Raw genomic sequence first — 16,088 nt, forward strand, 5'->3', positions numbered from 1 at the left:
TTCCATTTGGTGAGGAAGGTGACTCTCATGGGGAGTTTCCTGCTGCCAAGGAGGACTTATCTAACTTTGTCAGAGCAGGAGCGCTCAAAGGGGTTCAGCCATGGAGTTTCCATAGCATGAGGTGGAGGAAATCGAGGTTTGGCTACTGTAGGTGACTGTGATCTTATATGACCAAGTCTAGGAACAGCAGGACCAAGCTCTCTACTGGTATGTCCAGCAGGAAGGTGGACCAGTGTTGGCTGGACAATGGTGACCATTCATATGACCTCAGCTCAATACCTCCAAATCGTGAGGACGACCTTGTAGATAAGTGTAATGATGGAAAGGTGTATATGAGACAGTCTCTCAATGGGAGAAGAAACGCATTCATGCTGGAATTCATGCCGGGCTGTAGTTTAGGAAGGAGAAAAATTGCTGGCACTTCCTGTTGTGTCATGGGGCAAATAGGTCTATCTGGGGAAGGCTCTGAAAGACTGAATGTGTAACGTCCAGGTGGAGAAACCACTCGGGCATGTTAAAGGAGCTGCAGAGCTGATTCACCATCTTGTTCTGCACTCCTGGGAAGTACAAGGTATGCTGAGTCTGGCTGTGGGTGGGAATAAAGATGCTCATAGCCCTTTCAGGGCACGAAGTATCTGTGCTCATTGTGCTTAGCAATGGGGGTGGGGCAGAGAGGTCAGGATCTGCTAGATGGTCCTTGTCATGTCCAATATCATTGTGATAAGCAGCAGGACAATGTGTGAGAGGCCTGAAGACGACAACATGTTGAACATAGGGTCAACCTCATCAGTCACCTCCTCGGCATTGATGCTCAAACCTTGTGCCATCCTACACAATTGCTGTAGAACTGTAGGGTCTTCTAGGGCTGGGACAGCTGTGGACACTGCTAATACTTCATCATGTGAAGATGAGGATGAGGCCAAGCATAATGGGGGGTTCTTCTCTCCCATCCCCACCGGTTGGGTAATGTGGTTCAGCAATTACTGACAGAGGACATGGTGCTGAAGCATACGTCAGCACCAATCCCCATGGCAGGGCCTGAGGTGACATGTTTTGAGGCAGCTGTGTTGAGGCTGTCTGCACCTGTGTACACACCGGTGTCAGCATTGTGGTAGGTGTTGTAAGATGCTTCAAAGCAGGAGGTGGTGTTGGCGGAATCCAGGAGGTTAAGACTTTGGTTCCTCTTGGCCTTCTTTTACTTTTCTTAGACCCTGCTTCTGCTCCCCTAACCCAGTAGTCCAGCACATTTGCATGGGGGGGGGGGGGGGGGGAGGGAGGGGAGGGGAACAAGACTAAACAACATTTTTGTATTTTTCATAAAATCATAGAATCATAGGGTTGGAAGAGACCACAGGAAAGTCATAGAGTCCAACCTCCTGCCCAAAGCAGGACCAACCCCACTTAAATCATCCCAGCCAGGCCTTTGTCAAGCCAGGACTTAAAAACCTCTAGGGATGGAGATTCCACCACCTCCCTAGGTAACCCATTCCAGTACTTCACCACCCTTATAATGAAATAGTTTTTCCTAACATCCAACCTAGATCTCCCCCACTGTAACTTGAGACCACTGCTCCTTGTTCTGCCATCTGTTACTACTGAGAATAGCCTCTCTCCAGCCTCTTTGGAACCTCCTTTCACATAGTTGAGGGCTGCTATCAAATCCCCCCTTACTCTTCTCTTCTGTAGACTAAATAAGTTCCAAATCTATCAGTCTCTCCTTGTAAGTCAAGTGCTCCAGCCTCCTAATCATTCTGGTTGCCCTCTGCTGGACTTTCTCCAGAGTATCCACATGCTTTCTATAGTGGGGGCCCCCCAGAACTGGAAACAATACTCCAGATGTGGCCTCACCAGTGCCAAATAAAGGGGAATACTCACTTCTCTAGATCTACTGGCAAAGCTCCTCCTAATGCACCCTAATATGCTATAAGCCTTCTTGGCTACAAGGGCACACTGTTGACTCATAACCAGCTTCTTATCCACTCTAATCCCCAGGTCTTTTTCTGCTGAACTGCTGCTTAGGTAGTTGGTCATCAGCCTGTAACAATGCTTGGGATTCTTCCATCCCAAGTGAAGGACTCTGCATTTGTCCTTGTTGAACCTCGTCAGATTTCTTTTGGCCCAAACCTCCAATTTGTTTAGGTCACTCTGGACCCTATCCTTACCCTATCTACTTCCCCCCTAGCTTCTACTAAATATCTACTTCCCCCCTAGCTTAGTGTCATCTGCGGACTTGCTGCTGGTACAATCCATCTCCTCATCCAAGTTATTAATAAAGATGTTGAACAAAACTGGCCCCAAGTACTCAGCTTGATACCGACTGCCAGCCAGACATTGAGCCTTTGATCACGACTCATTGAGCCCGACAAGCTAGCCAGCTTTCTATCTATCTTACAGTTCCTGCATATGTTTTTATGACAAAGAGGAACATCTGTGATTCAAAAACTTTACCGACAATCTAAAACTTGAATATCTAACAAATGTATGACTAACTTTTGTTCCCTTGTAGTTCTGGTGTTTTGATGATGGAGAGAAGTTTGTTTTGAATTCAGATTTAAACCTGAAACTACTGTTTGAGTTTGGAGCACTTTTTATTCGTCTTTTAAAATTTTTTTCCAAACTTCCTTTTCCCTTACTGTAATGCCTAGATTCAATGATAGTTTAGTGATGCAAAGCAGCCATAAATCTATTTAGGTAGATGGATACACTGTTTTATTGAGGCTTTGTGTCACTAGTCTGGCACAAAGCAGCCAGAATGTTTCAGTGAATCTGGTCTTGAATATGCAAACTGGTGGAGGAAATGGAGCCAAACTGGTTAGTGCACTGATCTCTACCATGGCTGTTGCACTTGCTGATAGATTTCAATTGGTCTCAGGACCTGTTAAATTCAAGAGTCAGTAAAATGTAAAATAACTCTATTACATCCTCTTCCATACCTGCTGGGAGAGACTCTTTCCTCTGTCCTCAACAGGGAGCTGCTGCTGTCCCTGAAGGAGAAGTGCCCCTCCCAGGCAGGCAACTCCATGCATGAGTACTGAGCCCCTGGCTGGGTGGGGCTCATTAAGAAGTTGTGGGGTCCTGCTACCATGCAGCTTAGAGGGAACCTTAACTGTAACTAAAGCTGAAACCTAGGGAAGCAATTCTCTGTGGTTTAATCTGTTTTCTTTTCAGTTGCTTAATAGCACCTAGGTACCAAGTAATGCTTTACCACATACATCTTTTTGTTTTGTTAATAAAATCACCTTGTTTTATAAAAAAAAAAACAGCAAGCAAATGGTCTGGTAGCACTTTATAGACTAACAAAACATGTAGATGGTATCATAATTATGGAACATGGACATAGCCTTTAAAGACATTCTATTAATTAAATGTAATTAACTGTTTCATTTTATTTTAACAATTCATTTAATTCTGGAGGAGGTAGAGGAAGTAGACAAATGTGCACAAAATGTTTAATGGTCTTATTCTGAATGCTGTCGCTCTTAATAATATGAATCTAGAAGGTTCAGATAAGTAAGTCATAGTAACCAGGTGAAAACTGGGATGAATGTAGACCTTCCTTTTATAGGACATAGTGGACCTAATTTTCATAGATGCTGAACACTCAAACCTACAGTTGAAGTACCTGCAGGTAGCAAGGCTCATGCTATATCTTGAAGGGAATGCATGTTTGTAAATAACTCTTACACTTTCTTCTCTCTTGTCCATATTGCAGGGACATGGGGCCTGACCAGGCTCATACATTTTAGTAAATAAAAATTTCAGGGATTTAGCACTATGGGTAGTGATCTTGATGTCTAGTTGGTGGTCAGTATCAAACAGAATGCTCCAGGGGATAGTCCTGGAACCAGTTTCATTCAACTCTTCATTAATTATCTGGATGACAGGGTGGTTTGCACTCTCAGCAAGAGTGCAGATGACACAAAACTGGTAGGAAAAGTAGATTGGACAGTAGGGACAGGGTCCAGAGTGACCTAGCTAAGTTGGAGGATTGAACCAAAAAAAATCTGACTAGGTTTTACAAGGACAAGTGCAGCATTCTGCACTTAGGACGGAAGAATCCTAAGCACTGCTACAGCCTGGGGACCTACTGGCTAAGCAGCAGTTTGGTAGAAAAGGATCCGGAGGTTACAGTGGACAAGAAACTGAATTCAGAGAGGTAGCCAAGTTAGTCTGTAACTGGAAAATCTTAAATAACAAATAGTCTAGTAGCACCTTAAAGACTAACAAAACTTGTAGATGGTATCATGAGCTTCCATGGGCAAAAGTCACTTCTTCAGATGACTGGAGTATTAATAGTTCAGATCCAAGAATAAATAAGGGGAGGAGGAGGAAAGGAGAGGGGAAAAAAGACAGTGAATAGATTGGTCAAGTTATAAGAGGCTGATAAGAACAATTAGTCCCTCCATTGGTTGGTTGGTTAAGTCATTAGGATGTGGAAGGTAGTGTGCGAGCCAGCCAATGTCTCTGTTCATTCCATTCTGATAATTTCATTTACAAGTTTAATTCTTAATTTCCAACCTTCCCTGTGTACTTGGCTGGTGGAATTGACCTGAAACAACATGATGACTTGGAAATCCATTAATGAGTGCCCAGGCATGTAAGTGTTCTCCAACAGGTTTCTGTGTGTTGCCTTTTCAGATACCTGATTTGTGTCCTTTAATTCTTTCCCATAGAGACTGTCCAGTTTGGCCAATATACATGTCAGTGGGACATTGCTGGCATTTGATGGCATAGACCACATTAGTGGACGTGCAGTTAAATGAGCCCCTGATGTAATGGCTGATGTTGTTGGGTTCAGTAGTGAAATCACTTGTGTAGATGTGTGGGCAGAGTTGGCACTGGGGCTCAGTGCAGGGGTAGATTCCTGGATGATTATGCTGGAGGTGTGTTGCACGGTTACTGGAAAGAATTTGTTTGAGGTTAGGGGGTTGTCTGTAGGCGAGGATTGGCCTTTCCTACAAGGCCTGTGAGAGTGAGGGGTCATTTTCCTGGGTAGGTTGTAGATTATTGATAATGCGTTCGAGGGGTTTAAGTTGTGGGCTGTAGGTGAATTCTGTACGTGGAATTCTATTTTCTCTTTTTGGCCTGTAGTAGTTCATGTCTATTAGTCAACAGTGTGCCTTTGTGGCCAAAAAGGCCAATGGTATATAGGGCTGCACTAGAAGCATTGTCAGTAGACTGAGGAAAGTGATTATTTCCCTCTATTCAGCACTGGTGAGGCCACTTCTGGAGTATCACATCCAGTTTTTGGCCCCCCATTATAGAAAGGATATGGAGAAACTGGAGATTCCAGCAGAGGGCAATGAAAATGATTAGGGGGCAGGAGCACATGACTTATGAGGTGAGACTGAGGGATTGGATTTATTTAGTCTACAGAAGAGTGAGGGGTGATTTGATAGAAACCGTCAACTAACTGAACAGTGGGGCTCCAAAGAGGATGGAGAGAGGCTGTTCTTAGTAGTGGCAGATGACAGAAGCATCAGCAGTGATCTCAAGTTTCAGAAAAGGTAGATTTAGGTTGGATATAAGGAAAAAAATTTTCAGTAGGCGGGTGGTAAAGCACTGGAATGAGTTACCTAGGGAGGCAGTGGAAGCTCCAACCTTCGAGATTTTTAAGGCTTGACAAAGCCTTGGTTGATACCAGTTAGTTGGGATTGGTCCTGATTTGGGAAGGGGGTTGGACTAACTAGATGATCTCTTCAGGTCACTTCCAACGTTAAACTTTCATGAAAAGGAAATTCAGCTCAAATCTTATTTTTAAATGTGGGATCTTCCTTCATTTCAGATATTTTTCATATTATCTAGCTCATGCCCCTTTACAAAATAACAGACCTCACAATCCAGGCCCTAAGTAAGTGCGAGGAACCTTTTTTTCCTCTTGAATCTATTCCTTCAGGTCCAAGGAATGAAAGATCAAGGTTGGGATTTGAAGTCAGATCCTCTCTCCCAGAGCAGGAGAGAGGTTGGTTTGGGGAAAACCATTTTTAAAAAAAGGTTGGTTTGGGAAAAATTCAGTTCCATTCTGCTGTACCGCAGAGATTTATGGATTTTTTCAGTGTTGTTCTAAATGCAGTTGCCACCTATTGTATGCAGTAATCAGTTAACACACAGTTTTAATGGGTGTACTCAAGTCCATTCTGGTTTGTTGATTTCTGAATCCAACTATTTCTACCCATTGCAACAGTCACACTAGTCCTAACAGCTTACCAGTGAGAAGTAAGCATATTTCCAAGGACTCCACTCATAGCAGATTCTTACAAAGGGATCTCCAATTTTATTTGTGTGGTTTTGTTGTTGTTGCTAGTTTAAGTGACCACCTCATTCTTCTCTTCCACAGATTAAATAAAGCCACTTGTCTTCCCTCCATGAACTAATAAGAAAAAATGGTTACTCACCTTCTCGTAACTATCATAGAATCATAGAATCATAGAATAATAGGACTGGAAGGGACCTCAAGAGGTCATCGAGTCCAGCCCCCCGCCCTCAAGGCAGGACCACGCTCCGTCTACACCATCCCTGACAGATGTCTATCTAACCTGTTCTTAAATATCTCCAGAGAGGGAGATTCCACCACCTCCCTTGGCAATTTATTCCAATATTTGACCACCCTGACAGTTAGGAATTTTTTCCTAATGTCCAATCTAAACCTCCCCTGCTGCACTTTAAGCCCATTACTCCTTGTCCTGTCCTCAGAAACCAAGAGGAACAAATTTTCTCCTTCCTCCTTGTGACACCCTTTTAGATATTTGAAAACCGCTATCATGTCCCCCCTTAATCTTCTTTTTTCCAAACTAAACAAGCCCAGTTCATGAAGCCTGGCTTCATAGGTCATGTTCTCTAAACCTTTAATCATTCTTGTCGCTCTTCTCTGTACCCTTTCCAATTTCTCCACATCTTTCTTGAAATGTGGCGCCCAGAACTGGACACAGTACTCCAGCTGAGGCCTAACTAGTGCAGAGTAGAGCGGCAGAATGACTTCACGAGTTTTGCTTACAACACACCTGTTCTTCGAGCTGTGTTGTTCATGTCCATTCCAATCAGATGTCTCTGTGCACACCTGCGCCTTAGCTGGAAGAATTTTCCCCAAGCAGCTAGGTGTAGGGTCAGCTTGGGCGCCCCCTGCAGATGTGCCCTGCGGGCACCCAACATAGCACTCTGCCGATCCTCCCCCTCAGTTCCTTATTGATGTTTGCAACAACGGAAAGGCAGAAGGGTGGGTTTTGGAATGGTCATGAAGAACCCATCTTGAAGAATAACAGTTATGAGAAGGTGCATAATATGTTTTTCTTTGAGTGTTTGTTCATGTGCATTCCAGTCAGGTGATTCCCAAGTCAGAGGCAGGGTCGGAGACTTGCACTGATTGGATCACTGCTTTCCCAAAGGCCACATCATGGGTGATTGCATAGTGAGTTGTAAAAGTGCAGACTGAGGACCATGTTAATGCTCAGCAGTTTTCTCGAGTGGGAATCTGAGTCAAGAAAGCCACTGATATGGCTTGCATCCTGGTAGTGTGCACCAAGAGTGGTGGTGGCAGGACTCCCCACTAAGCTACAGCACTCTTTGATACAGGATAGTATTCCAGATGACATGTGCTGACATGGTTCAGGCTGTCCCTTCATTCTATCAGCCTCTGCTATGAACAGTTGGGGCGATTTTTTGAATGGTTTAATTCTGTCAATATAGAAGGCTAGTGCCCTGCCGCTGGAAGAGTAGCCGCTGTTCATGGAAGTAGAAAGCAGTTTAGGATAAAAAACAGAAGGAAGATGTCCTGATTCATGTGGAATTGAGAGACCACTTTCGGTAGAAACACTGGATGGAGCTGGAGCTGCACTTTGTCCTTATAGAAAACTGGGGAGGGCGGGGGGGAAGAAACACCAATGTGAGAGCCCTGAGCTTGAACACCCTCCTGGAAGAAGTTATAGTTACCAAGAACACCATCTTAAAGGACAGATACAACACTGAACATGTGACAAGTGGTTTGAATGGTGGCCCCCTGAGTTTATACGGGTCTAGGTTGAAATCCCAGTGAGGGACCACCTTGCTGGACCTGAGGATAAAATCTGTCCTCACCCTTTAAGAAATGGCTGATCAGAGGATTCATGAACATAGAACGGCTTTGTGCCCCAGGGTGGCTAAGCGAACTCTTATAGAGGAGATTGAAAGTCTGTGTTTGAGGTGGAAGATACATTCTAAAATCAAGGGTTTTGAGGCCTCTGTTGGGGGTGAACCGTGGTGAGTGGACCAAATTGAATATTTCTTCCACATGGTAAGGTAGGTGGCTCTCGTGGAGCATTTCCTGCTGCTCAGGAAGACTTGTCAGTCTTGGTCCAAGCAGGTGAGCTAGAAGGATTCAGCCATGAAGCTTCCATGCTGTGAGGTACTTCTGGTGGGGTTGGTAGTTTGAGATGTGGAAGTACGCATCCCTCAGAGGGAATTATGAATGCCCTTGTGGAACTTGAGTTTCTTTAGGAATTTGTTGAGTTCCCACAGGTCCAGAATGGGATGAAGTCCGCCTTTGGCTTTTGGTATTAAATGACGAAAGTAAAACCCCTCTCCTCTGCTTTCAGTGAGTCCTCCTCTACTGCCTCTAGAGATAGGAGTGCCTGTACCTCTTGAATTAGGAGTTGCTCATGAGAAGTCCCTGAAGAGGGACAAGGATTGGGGGCTGGAGGGTGGGATGTGGGGGTAGAAACCTGGATGGAGTATCCCCTCAATATTGTGTGGAGTATGCATCTATCTGACATAATTTGGGACCAAGCACGGCAGAAAGAAGATAGTCAGGACAAGGTGGTAAGGTGGATTGAATCTGGAAGGATGACTGGTACACCATCCTTGACTATACCCTCAAAATGGCTGCTTATGGCCTGTTGAAGATTTGTGTTGGTCTGAGTCTTGCCCTGACAATGGGGGTGGCATCTTCTGTCACTCATGTTTCTCCTTTTAGAGCCGTTGTGGTGGCCCTGAGGTTGGTATGGACAGGAAAAGGTATGAGGCATAAAATGCCTATGCTTTGTGGTAGGGCTGTGGAGTTCTTGTGACATGAAGGTGGCTCTTGAGTCCTTAAGGCGATGTAGCCTCTAGTCAGTCTTCTCCAAGAAGAGAGACATGCCCTCAAAGCAGAGGTCCTGAATGGTCTGTTGGACCTTGTAAGACAGACATGAAACTTGCAGCCAAGCTCCTCTGCACATGGCCATGCCAGTGGCAAAACCCCTGTAGCTGCATTAGCACCATAGAATCATAGAATACTAGGACTGGAAGGGACCTCGAGAGGTAACTGAGTCCAGTCCCTGCCCTCATGGCAGGACTAAATACAGTCCAGACCATCTCTGATAGACATTTATCTAACTAACTTTTAAATATCTCCAGATATGGAGATTCCACAACCTCCCTGGGCAATTTATTCCAGTGTTTGACTACCCTGACAGTTAGGAACTTTTTCCTAATGTCCAACCTAAACCTCCCTTGCTGCAGTTTAAGCCCATTGCTTCTTGTTATATCCTCAGAGGCCAAGATGAACAAGTTTTCTCCCTCCTCCTTATGACACCCTTTTAAATACCTGAAAACGGCTATCATGTCCCCCCTCAATCTTCTCTTTTCTAAAATAAACAAACCCAATTCTTTCAGCCTTCCGTCATAGGTCATGTTTTCTAGACCTTTAATCATTCTTGTTGCTCTTCTCTGGACCCTCTCCAATTTTTCCACATCTTTCTTGAAATGCAGTGCCCAGAACGGGACACAATACTCCAACTGAGGCTCCAACCAGCGCAGGGCAGAGTGGAAGAATGACTTCTCATGTCTTGCTCACAACACACCTGTTAATGCATCCCAGAATCATGTGTGCTTTTTTTTTTTTTTTTTTTTTTTTTTTTTGCAACAGCATCACACTGCTGACTCATATTCAGCTTGTGGTCCACTATAACTCCTAGATCACTTTCTGCCATACTCCTTCCTATACAGTCTCTTCCCATTCTGCATATGTGAAACTGATTGTTCCTTCCTAAGTAGAGCACTTTGCATTTGTCTTTATTAAACTTCATCCTATTTACCTCAGACCATTTCTCCAATTTGTCCAGATCATTTTGAATTATGACCCTATCCTCCAGAGCAGTCGCAACCCCTCTCAGCTTGGTATCATCTGCAAACTTAAGTGTACTTTCTATGCCAATATCTAAATCATTGATGAAGATATTGAACAGAACAGGTCCCAAGACAGACCCCTGTAGAACCCCACTTGTTATACCTTTCCAGCAGGATTGTGAACCATTAATAACTACTCTCTGAGTACAGTTATCCAGTTACAGTTATGCACCCACCCTATAGTAGGTATACATCTAAGTTGTATTTGCCTAGTTTATTGATAAGAATATCATGTGAGACCCGTATTAAACCATCAACGGATGCAGTCTGCAGGGATGCTCTCAAAATAAGTCTGCCCTCCTCTAAGAGGGCAGAAAACTCAGTGCAGGAGTCCTGGCAAAGCAACTTTGTGAATTTTGTCATTGCACTGAGAGTACTGAAATACCTGCTGACCAAAGCCTGCTGGTTAGAGATATGGAGTTGCAGTCCACCCATCGAGTAGACCTTTCTACCATACAGGTCCAATTACTTTGCCTCTCTGTTCTTAGAGGATGGGCCCTGGAACCCAACTGCTCATGCTGGTTGACTGCATCTATCATCAATGAATTGGGTGCAGGATGCGTATAGAGTTGTTCATATCCTCTAGATGGAACAAAGTAAAGTCTCTCAATGCCCTTAGCTGTGGATGGCAATGAGTCAAGGTGTCACACGACCTTGTCCAGGATGGGTGTGTGTCTGTGTCTGCCTTGCCCCTGTCACACCGGCATTTGCCCATTTCTCCTCCAGCCAGTGCCTCCAATCTTGCACGCCCAAGTTGGATTACTCCTGTCCTCCAGCCCCTGGGTCCTAAGCTATAGCTCACCCTTAGCAGCGGGACAGCACAAGTCCATAGTCCTAATATGACCCAATGGTCAAAGTCTGTTTTAAAGGATAATAAATAGGGGAAAGCTTTACATCCCTCGATAGAGGGGGTGCAGGTCCTCCCACTCCACTGGACCCCAGCCCAGGGCCCTGTTAGTAGCTCACTCTAGCCACTGAGTCAGTGGGGAAATTCCTGCCGCAATATGCTGACACTCCAATGGCGGCTCACTCACTCTGTAGCCATTGCCGTTCCTGGGCTGCTTCCAATGTCTCAGTGCACTGGTGGATCTCTTTCCCCCCATCTTCCTCTGGGATCTGGCTACTCTCACCTGCTTTTGAATCCTGCATGATCTCTAGATGCGTCGGGTCTCTGACCTGCGTGGTAGTGTCTTGGCATTTGGACTGTCATTGAGGCTTGCAGGGAGCTGGCCACGCATGTCCTCTACCTTCAGCTGCCAGCCCATACTGAGCAGAGCTGCTCTCTTTTATAACAGTGCAGCCCGAGCATGACCAGTAAGGTAAAGGAGGTGTGGCCTCTTCCGCTCTCACGACAGAGTAAATCCCCTCCTACTCAGTGCGAGGAGAGTACGCCCCATCAGATGGTGTCTGAAATTTTTCTGAAAGGCAAAACAAAATGATCCGGGGTAGAGGAGGAAAGAGTGTCATGACAGGGTCAGAGTCCTCTTCCATCTCTTCTGTTTGGATGCTGAGACCTTGGGCAACCCTCCTGGGGAGCTGTTACAGAACCTTATTATCTTTCAGGCCTGTGATAGGGGTTGTACTTGCCAGTGCCTCATCTCAGTAGATGATGAGGAGGTGCCTACAAGGGGCAGATGCTCCTCAACATCCAGCACCTGAGCCTCTGGCATGGTCCCTGCATTGAGGACATTTTGAGTCCCCCGGACATACACACTTTTGGTACCAAAGAGGAGACTAGGGTTGGTGCCAAAAGTCCAAGCAGTCCAGTGCTGATGCCAGAGTCAAAGTCAACATCAGTGCCGGTGCCAATAGAAGCACTGTGGAGGCAGACTGCTTTGGGACTGAGGAGGTCAAGGAGCAAGTATATCAGTGCAGGTGATTGCTAGCCATCATGGCTGGTTTGCCTCTAGAAGATGCCCTACGTGGGGCCTGTGTCAGTAAGAAGGGTGCCGAGCTCTGCATTAGGGTCCTGGGCTGCTTGAAAAGCCTCAGGGGTTGGGCAAGCAGAGTTTTCTTGGTGGCTCTGGAGAAGAGGCTAGAGTTGGGGTTTGCAGCTTTTGGGCTCGTTCCATAGGCTTAGCCACTGAGGCTGAAGTCCCATGGCCCCATTCTGGTCTCATTCTGGGCTGTCTCTCATTTTACTTGTGGTAGACCTCTCATTCTCTGACCTCTGGTTCTTTCGCAGCACTTGCGATTGTGATCAGTGACTACAGTGCATACCAAGAGAAGAGCCATGAGCCAGTGCCTGAGCACATGGTTCGCAATTGGTGTATTTTTTTCCAGAAAAGAACGCAGTGTAGACAGCCCCAGAGCAAAAGGTATCCAGCATTGACAGACACTGAGGGAAGAGCAAGAACCCATCTAAACAAGCACAGAATAGTTGCCAAGAGGAGGCCTATCAGCTTCATTTCCAAACAGCATCAATCAAGAGGCCAGAATCACAGTTATGGTACCACAATAGTGGCAAAGTCATCAAAGCCTGTTTCCTTTGAGCAGCACATTTTAAAATCTGAGCTCCCCATGCTTCTTCAGAATGCCATAGTCTATCTTTTGGAGAAGCAGAAAAGGTTTAAAATGCCAATTCCCATAACTTTTTATCTGCTGGTACCTCCCATGCTCTCACAGTGAAAGCTTCACATAAAGATACCTTTGAACTTTGTACCAGACAAGTACGGACATACCGGCTGAGATCCCTGTCCTGGTGATATTGCATTTTGATGGTTTAAATGGGATTGCTTGGGTATGCTGTTTGCTCATCTCTTGTACATTTGATATTTTGTCTAAACTCATTTTGGAAAAATAAAAAAACTATGACATCATGACCTGGTGACCTAATGGTTAGTGTTCTGCTCCTGGATACAGGAGCTACAGGTTCAATTCTTTTCCCTTTCAGTCGTTAGGGGTCAGTAATGGAAGTAATGTGCCAAAAATAAGGATGTTGGGGCCTGAAGGATAAGGTATTAAAAGAAGGTATGAAGGGGACATCCTCAGGAGATGACAAGTAATCCCATAATTTTGTTTATGGGAAACAAAATAAGAATATGCTCCCTGAGCCAGTGTTTATTTATGATAGAAGTCATGTGAAGGGCAAAACAAAGGCCAAAATAAACTTTCCTAACCTATTTAACAAAAAACGTATCATGGCATAAGAAGGATCCTCAGGCAGAGAGTGAAAGGGAAATTCAGGCAGCATGTTTACTCAGTTTATGGCTTCTTCCCATTGTTAATTAAAATGTGTTATTGTAGCATGAGAGGAATTCAGTAGGCAGTGTGACTAGCTAAGGAAGATCTGACCTCCCAGGATATTTGACTCCAACTTTATCTCAGCAAATAATGGGCTTATTGGAATAGCTGAAACTCTGAGAGGAAGGAAGAGACATTAGTAGGAATTTCCCCTAGATAACAGAGTCTGGTTTATAGAAATCCTGTTCCATCATGTTGTCTAAATATTAAATATAATAAATAGAGAGAGCAGGAGGATTTACTGAACTGACTTTGGAAATCATGGTCCTTCCAAGAATTTTCAACATGAATTTTTTCCTTTTGTGTAACTTTCCTTCATTTTCAGGATGACATTTTTAGGTCTTTTCCATTTCATAATGTCTCTGAACCTGTGACTAATCAGATCATGCCATGCCCATGGCATATTTCCTAATTCTCTGTCCAGTGTAGCATAATAAGGTGCAATTGATCTTTTACCTCTTCCTTTGGAAGGTTATGTGATAGCACAATAATTAGCAACCTAGCCTCTATTGTTTTGTTTTTGATAAAAGATCAGCGAAATCTGGCCAGGAACACTGTCTACATTTAGCTGTCTGTAGGCTACAGTACCTCCTTTTGGCTGGCCAGGAAGCTACACAACTAACTTAATCTCCCTGGTGGAGGAAAGATAATAGGAAGTAGCTAATTATACTGTAGGTATGAAAGGAAGAAAATAACTATGGCATTTGGTTATTACTTTGAGTCCCTGGAATGCCTTCAGTCCAAACCATAGAGAATATAAAAAAAAAAAAAAAAAAAGTATAAGCAGGATTCAAAAAGTACTGACATTGACATAGCCACATAGAATTTTTACCATTTAGAATTTTTACAAATTCTTCTGATCACATTTGCCCTGCTTGTTTCTGTGACATATGGGAGCATGAAACTTGAGACAGAACGCTACAAGAGGATATCTTCAGAAAAAGAATTATGAATAACTTTCCTTTTAATTTCTTTATTGGTGAAAAACATAAAACTACACAATCAGGATGGAGAAAAACCTTTACGTTTTATTAGAATCTCCTGTTATTATATTGTCCTTTACAAAAAATAAAATACACTGAAAGAACCTTCTTACTGTTAGTCCTACATTTGTTTTCCTGCTCTGAAAGTTTTTATATAAAAAGAGCTTCTGATCAGAAGAGACACTGGACTGTATACTCTGGTGCTATGAGAGAGCTATGCTGATTCACATCAGCTGATGATCTTATCTATCTATTTTAATAAGGTTTAAGATAATTGTTTACCAACAACAAAGGACCAGATGTTCAGTCCTGACTCAGTATTGCCTGAGAGGAATACTGTACTGAGCCCAAATCATTTTTGCTTGAGTAAGAACTGCAGGATTGGGGCCCAAATAGTTAACTATGTAGAGCAAACTATATTTTCATATCCAGAGTGTGTATCCAGTAGGCTCCCTTCGAATATCCCCTCTGGCTTTAAAGCTTTCAGGGATATTCACTATATTTAAAATAAAGACAACTGTGGAAAACTCATCTGTCTGTAACTGGAAGAGGTTTTTTTAAATGCACCTACTGTGCTACTGTTAGCTTTTAGCTCAGCAGTCCAGGTTTCTTCTGTGCTTGTGCACACCTATTGTTGGGCCACTGGAGCAGGAAGGAAGTGCCTGGGTTCAGTTCCTGGTGTTCTGTAAAGACTCTATGAGAGTTTTGTTATATTCTGCAATCTGCTTACTCACATTCTTCATTATTGGCTGGTAGTCACTTTCCTGACTTTTTGTTGCAATGACTAATTAAAAGAGTTAAGGAACTTAGCTGCGAAGAAAAATACTAAATTAGAGATCATAAGGAAATTAGATAAGAGGTCTTCTAAAAAACTTGTCAAGGCTTGCAGATGAAAAAGCACTAATTTTATCTAGCGAGAACTACACCATTTCAACAGGTTTTCCATTGTATCACACTAAAGACTTGTTTATGAGGTGTGTTAGTCATACCAGAGGAGTATAAACTCCAGTGCCTGCTAGTATACTGAGCATTGAGGGTACATTTATGCAACGAGCAGCCTCAAGGCTCTAGTGTTTCAAACATTACTTCATTAAAGCACACTAGAGGACTTTCAGTGTGTGCCAGAATTGGCCACATGAACTAGTTAGGGTGCATTTAACACAGTGAGAGGCAGCAAGTCTTAACGCCCAGGACGACTGACTTGGGCTCACACTGTGGTGCTAACCCAGCTGTGTAGACAACGCAGCTCAAGTTGGAAAGCTCTGAACCCATCTCTCTCCATCCTTTCAGTTCAAGCCTGGATGTCTACATAGCCCTTTGTTCTCTATATCTATTGCTTCTGCAGGTCCACACTGGGAGAAATGAAATCAATCCATTTCAACGTAGTACACTGTTGTGAAAGAGTATGTTCCTGCATGGCAGCATTCTAGAACTAAGGACATAAAAACCCCTATCCTGACAACTGTCCCTTCTTTTTCAGTCAGGCTCAGCAGACATGACACTCAATCCCTCTTTGTTCGGGATCCATGCTTGGACACTTAGTATACTGTCTTAGACATAGTTTATAGCAATAAGGTTATAGTTAGGGATTTGTTGTTTTTTTAAAAAGTGTCTTTGGACTTTTCCTGATAGTGAGATTCTTTCTTCAATGGGAGATCGTTAAAGAGATCAGGGTCTAAAATGTCTTGTCTTGAAAAAATATTCCAGTGGAGGAAAGGATCCCAA

At 43.8% G+C, this 16,088-nt stretch overlaps 1 protein-coding gene across 5 annotated transcripts in view; it reads right to left on the bottom strand.

The window, feature by feature from the left end:
- Window positions 1–14,337: 14,337 nt before the first annotated feature.
- IFT74 (intraflagellar transport 74) overlaps window positions 14,338–16,088 on the bottom strand; it is a 122,053-nt gene continuing 120,302 nt past the window's right edge. For all 5 annotated transcript variants that reach the window (XM_006127246.5, XM_006127245.5, XM_075931462.2 and 2 more), the window contains one exon: window positions 14,338–15,147. In XM_006127246.5, coding sequence (XP_006127308.2) covers window positions 15,032–15,147 — 116 coding nt within the window. In that variant the 3' untranslated portion in view covers window positions 14,338–15,031. The remainder of the gene's footprint in view (window positions 15,148–16,088) is intronic.

This window comes from Pelodiscus sinensis, chromosome 6 (assembly GCF_052426305.1).
Source record: "Pelodiscus sinensis isolate ZL-2025 chromosome 6, ASM5242630v1, whole genome shotgun sequence".
In the NCBI taxonomy this organism is placed as follows: domain Eukaryota; kingdom Metazoa; phylum Chordata; order Testudines; family Trionychidae; genus Pelodiscus; species Pelodiscus sinensis.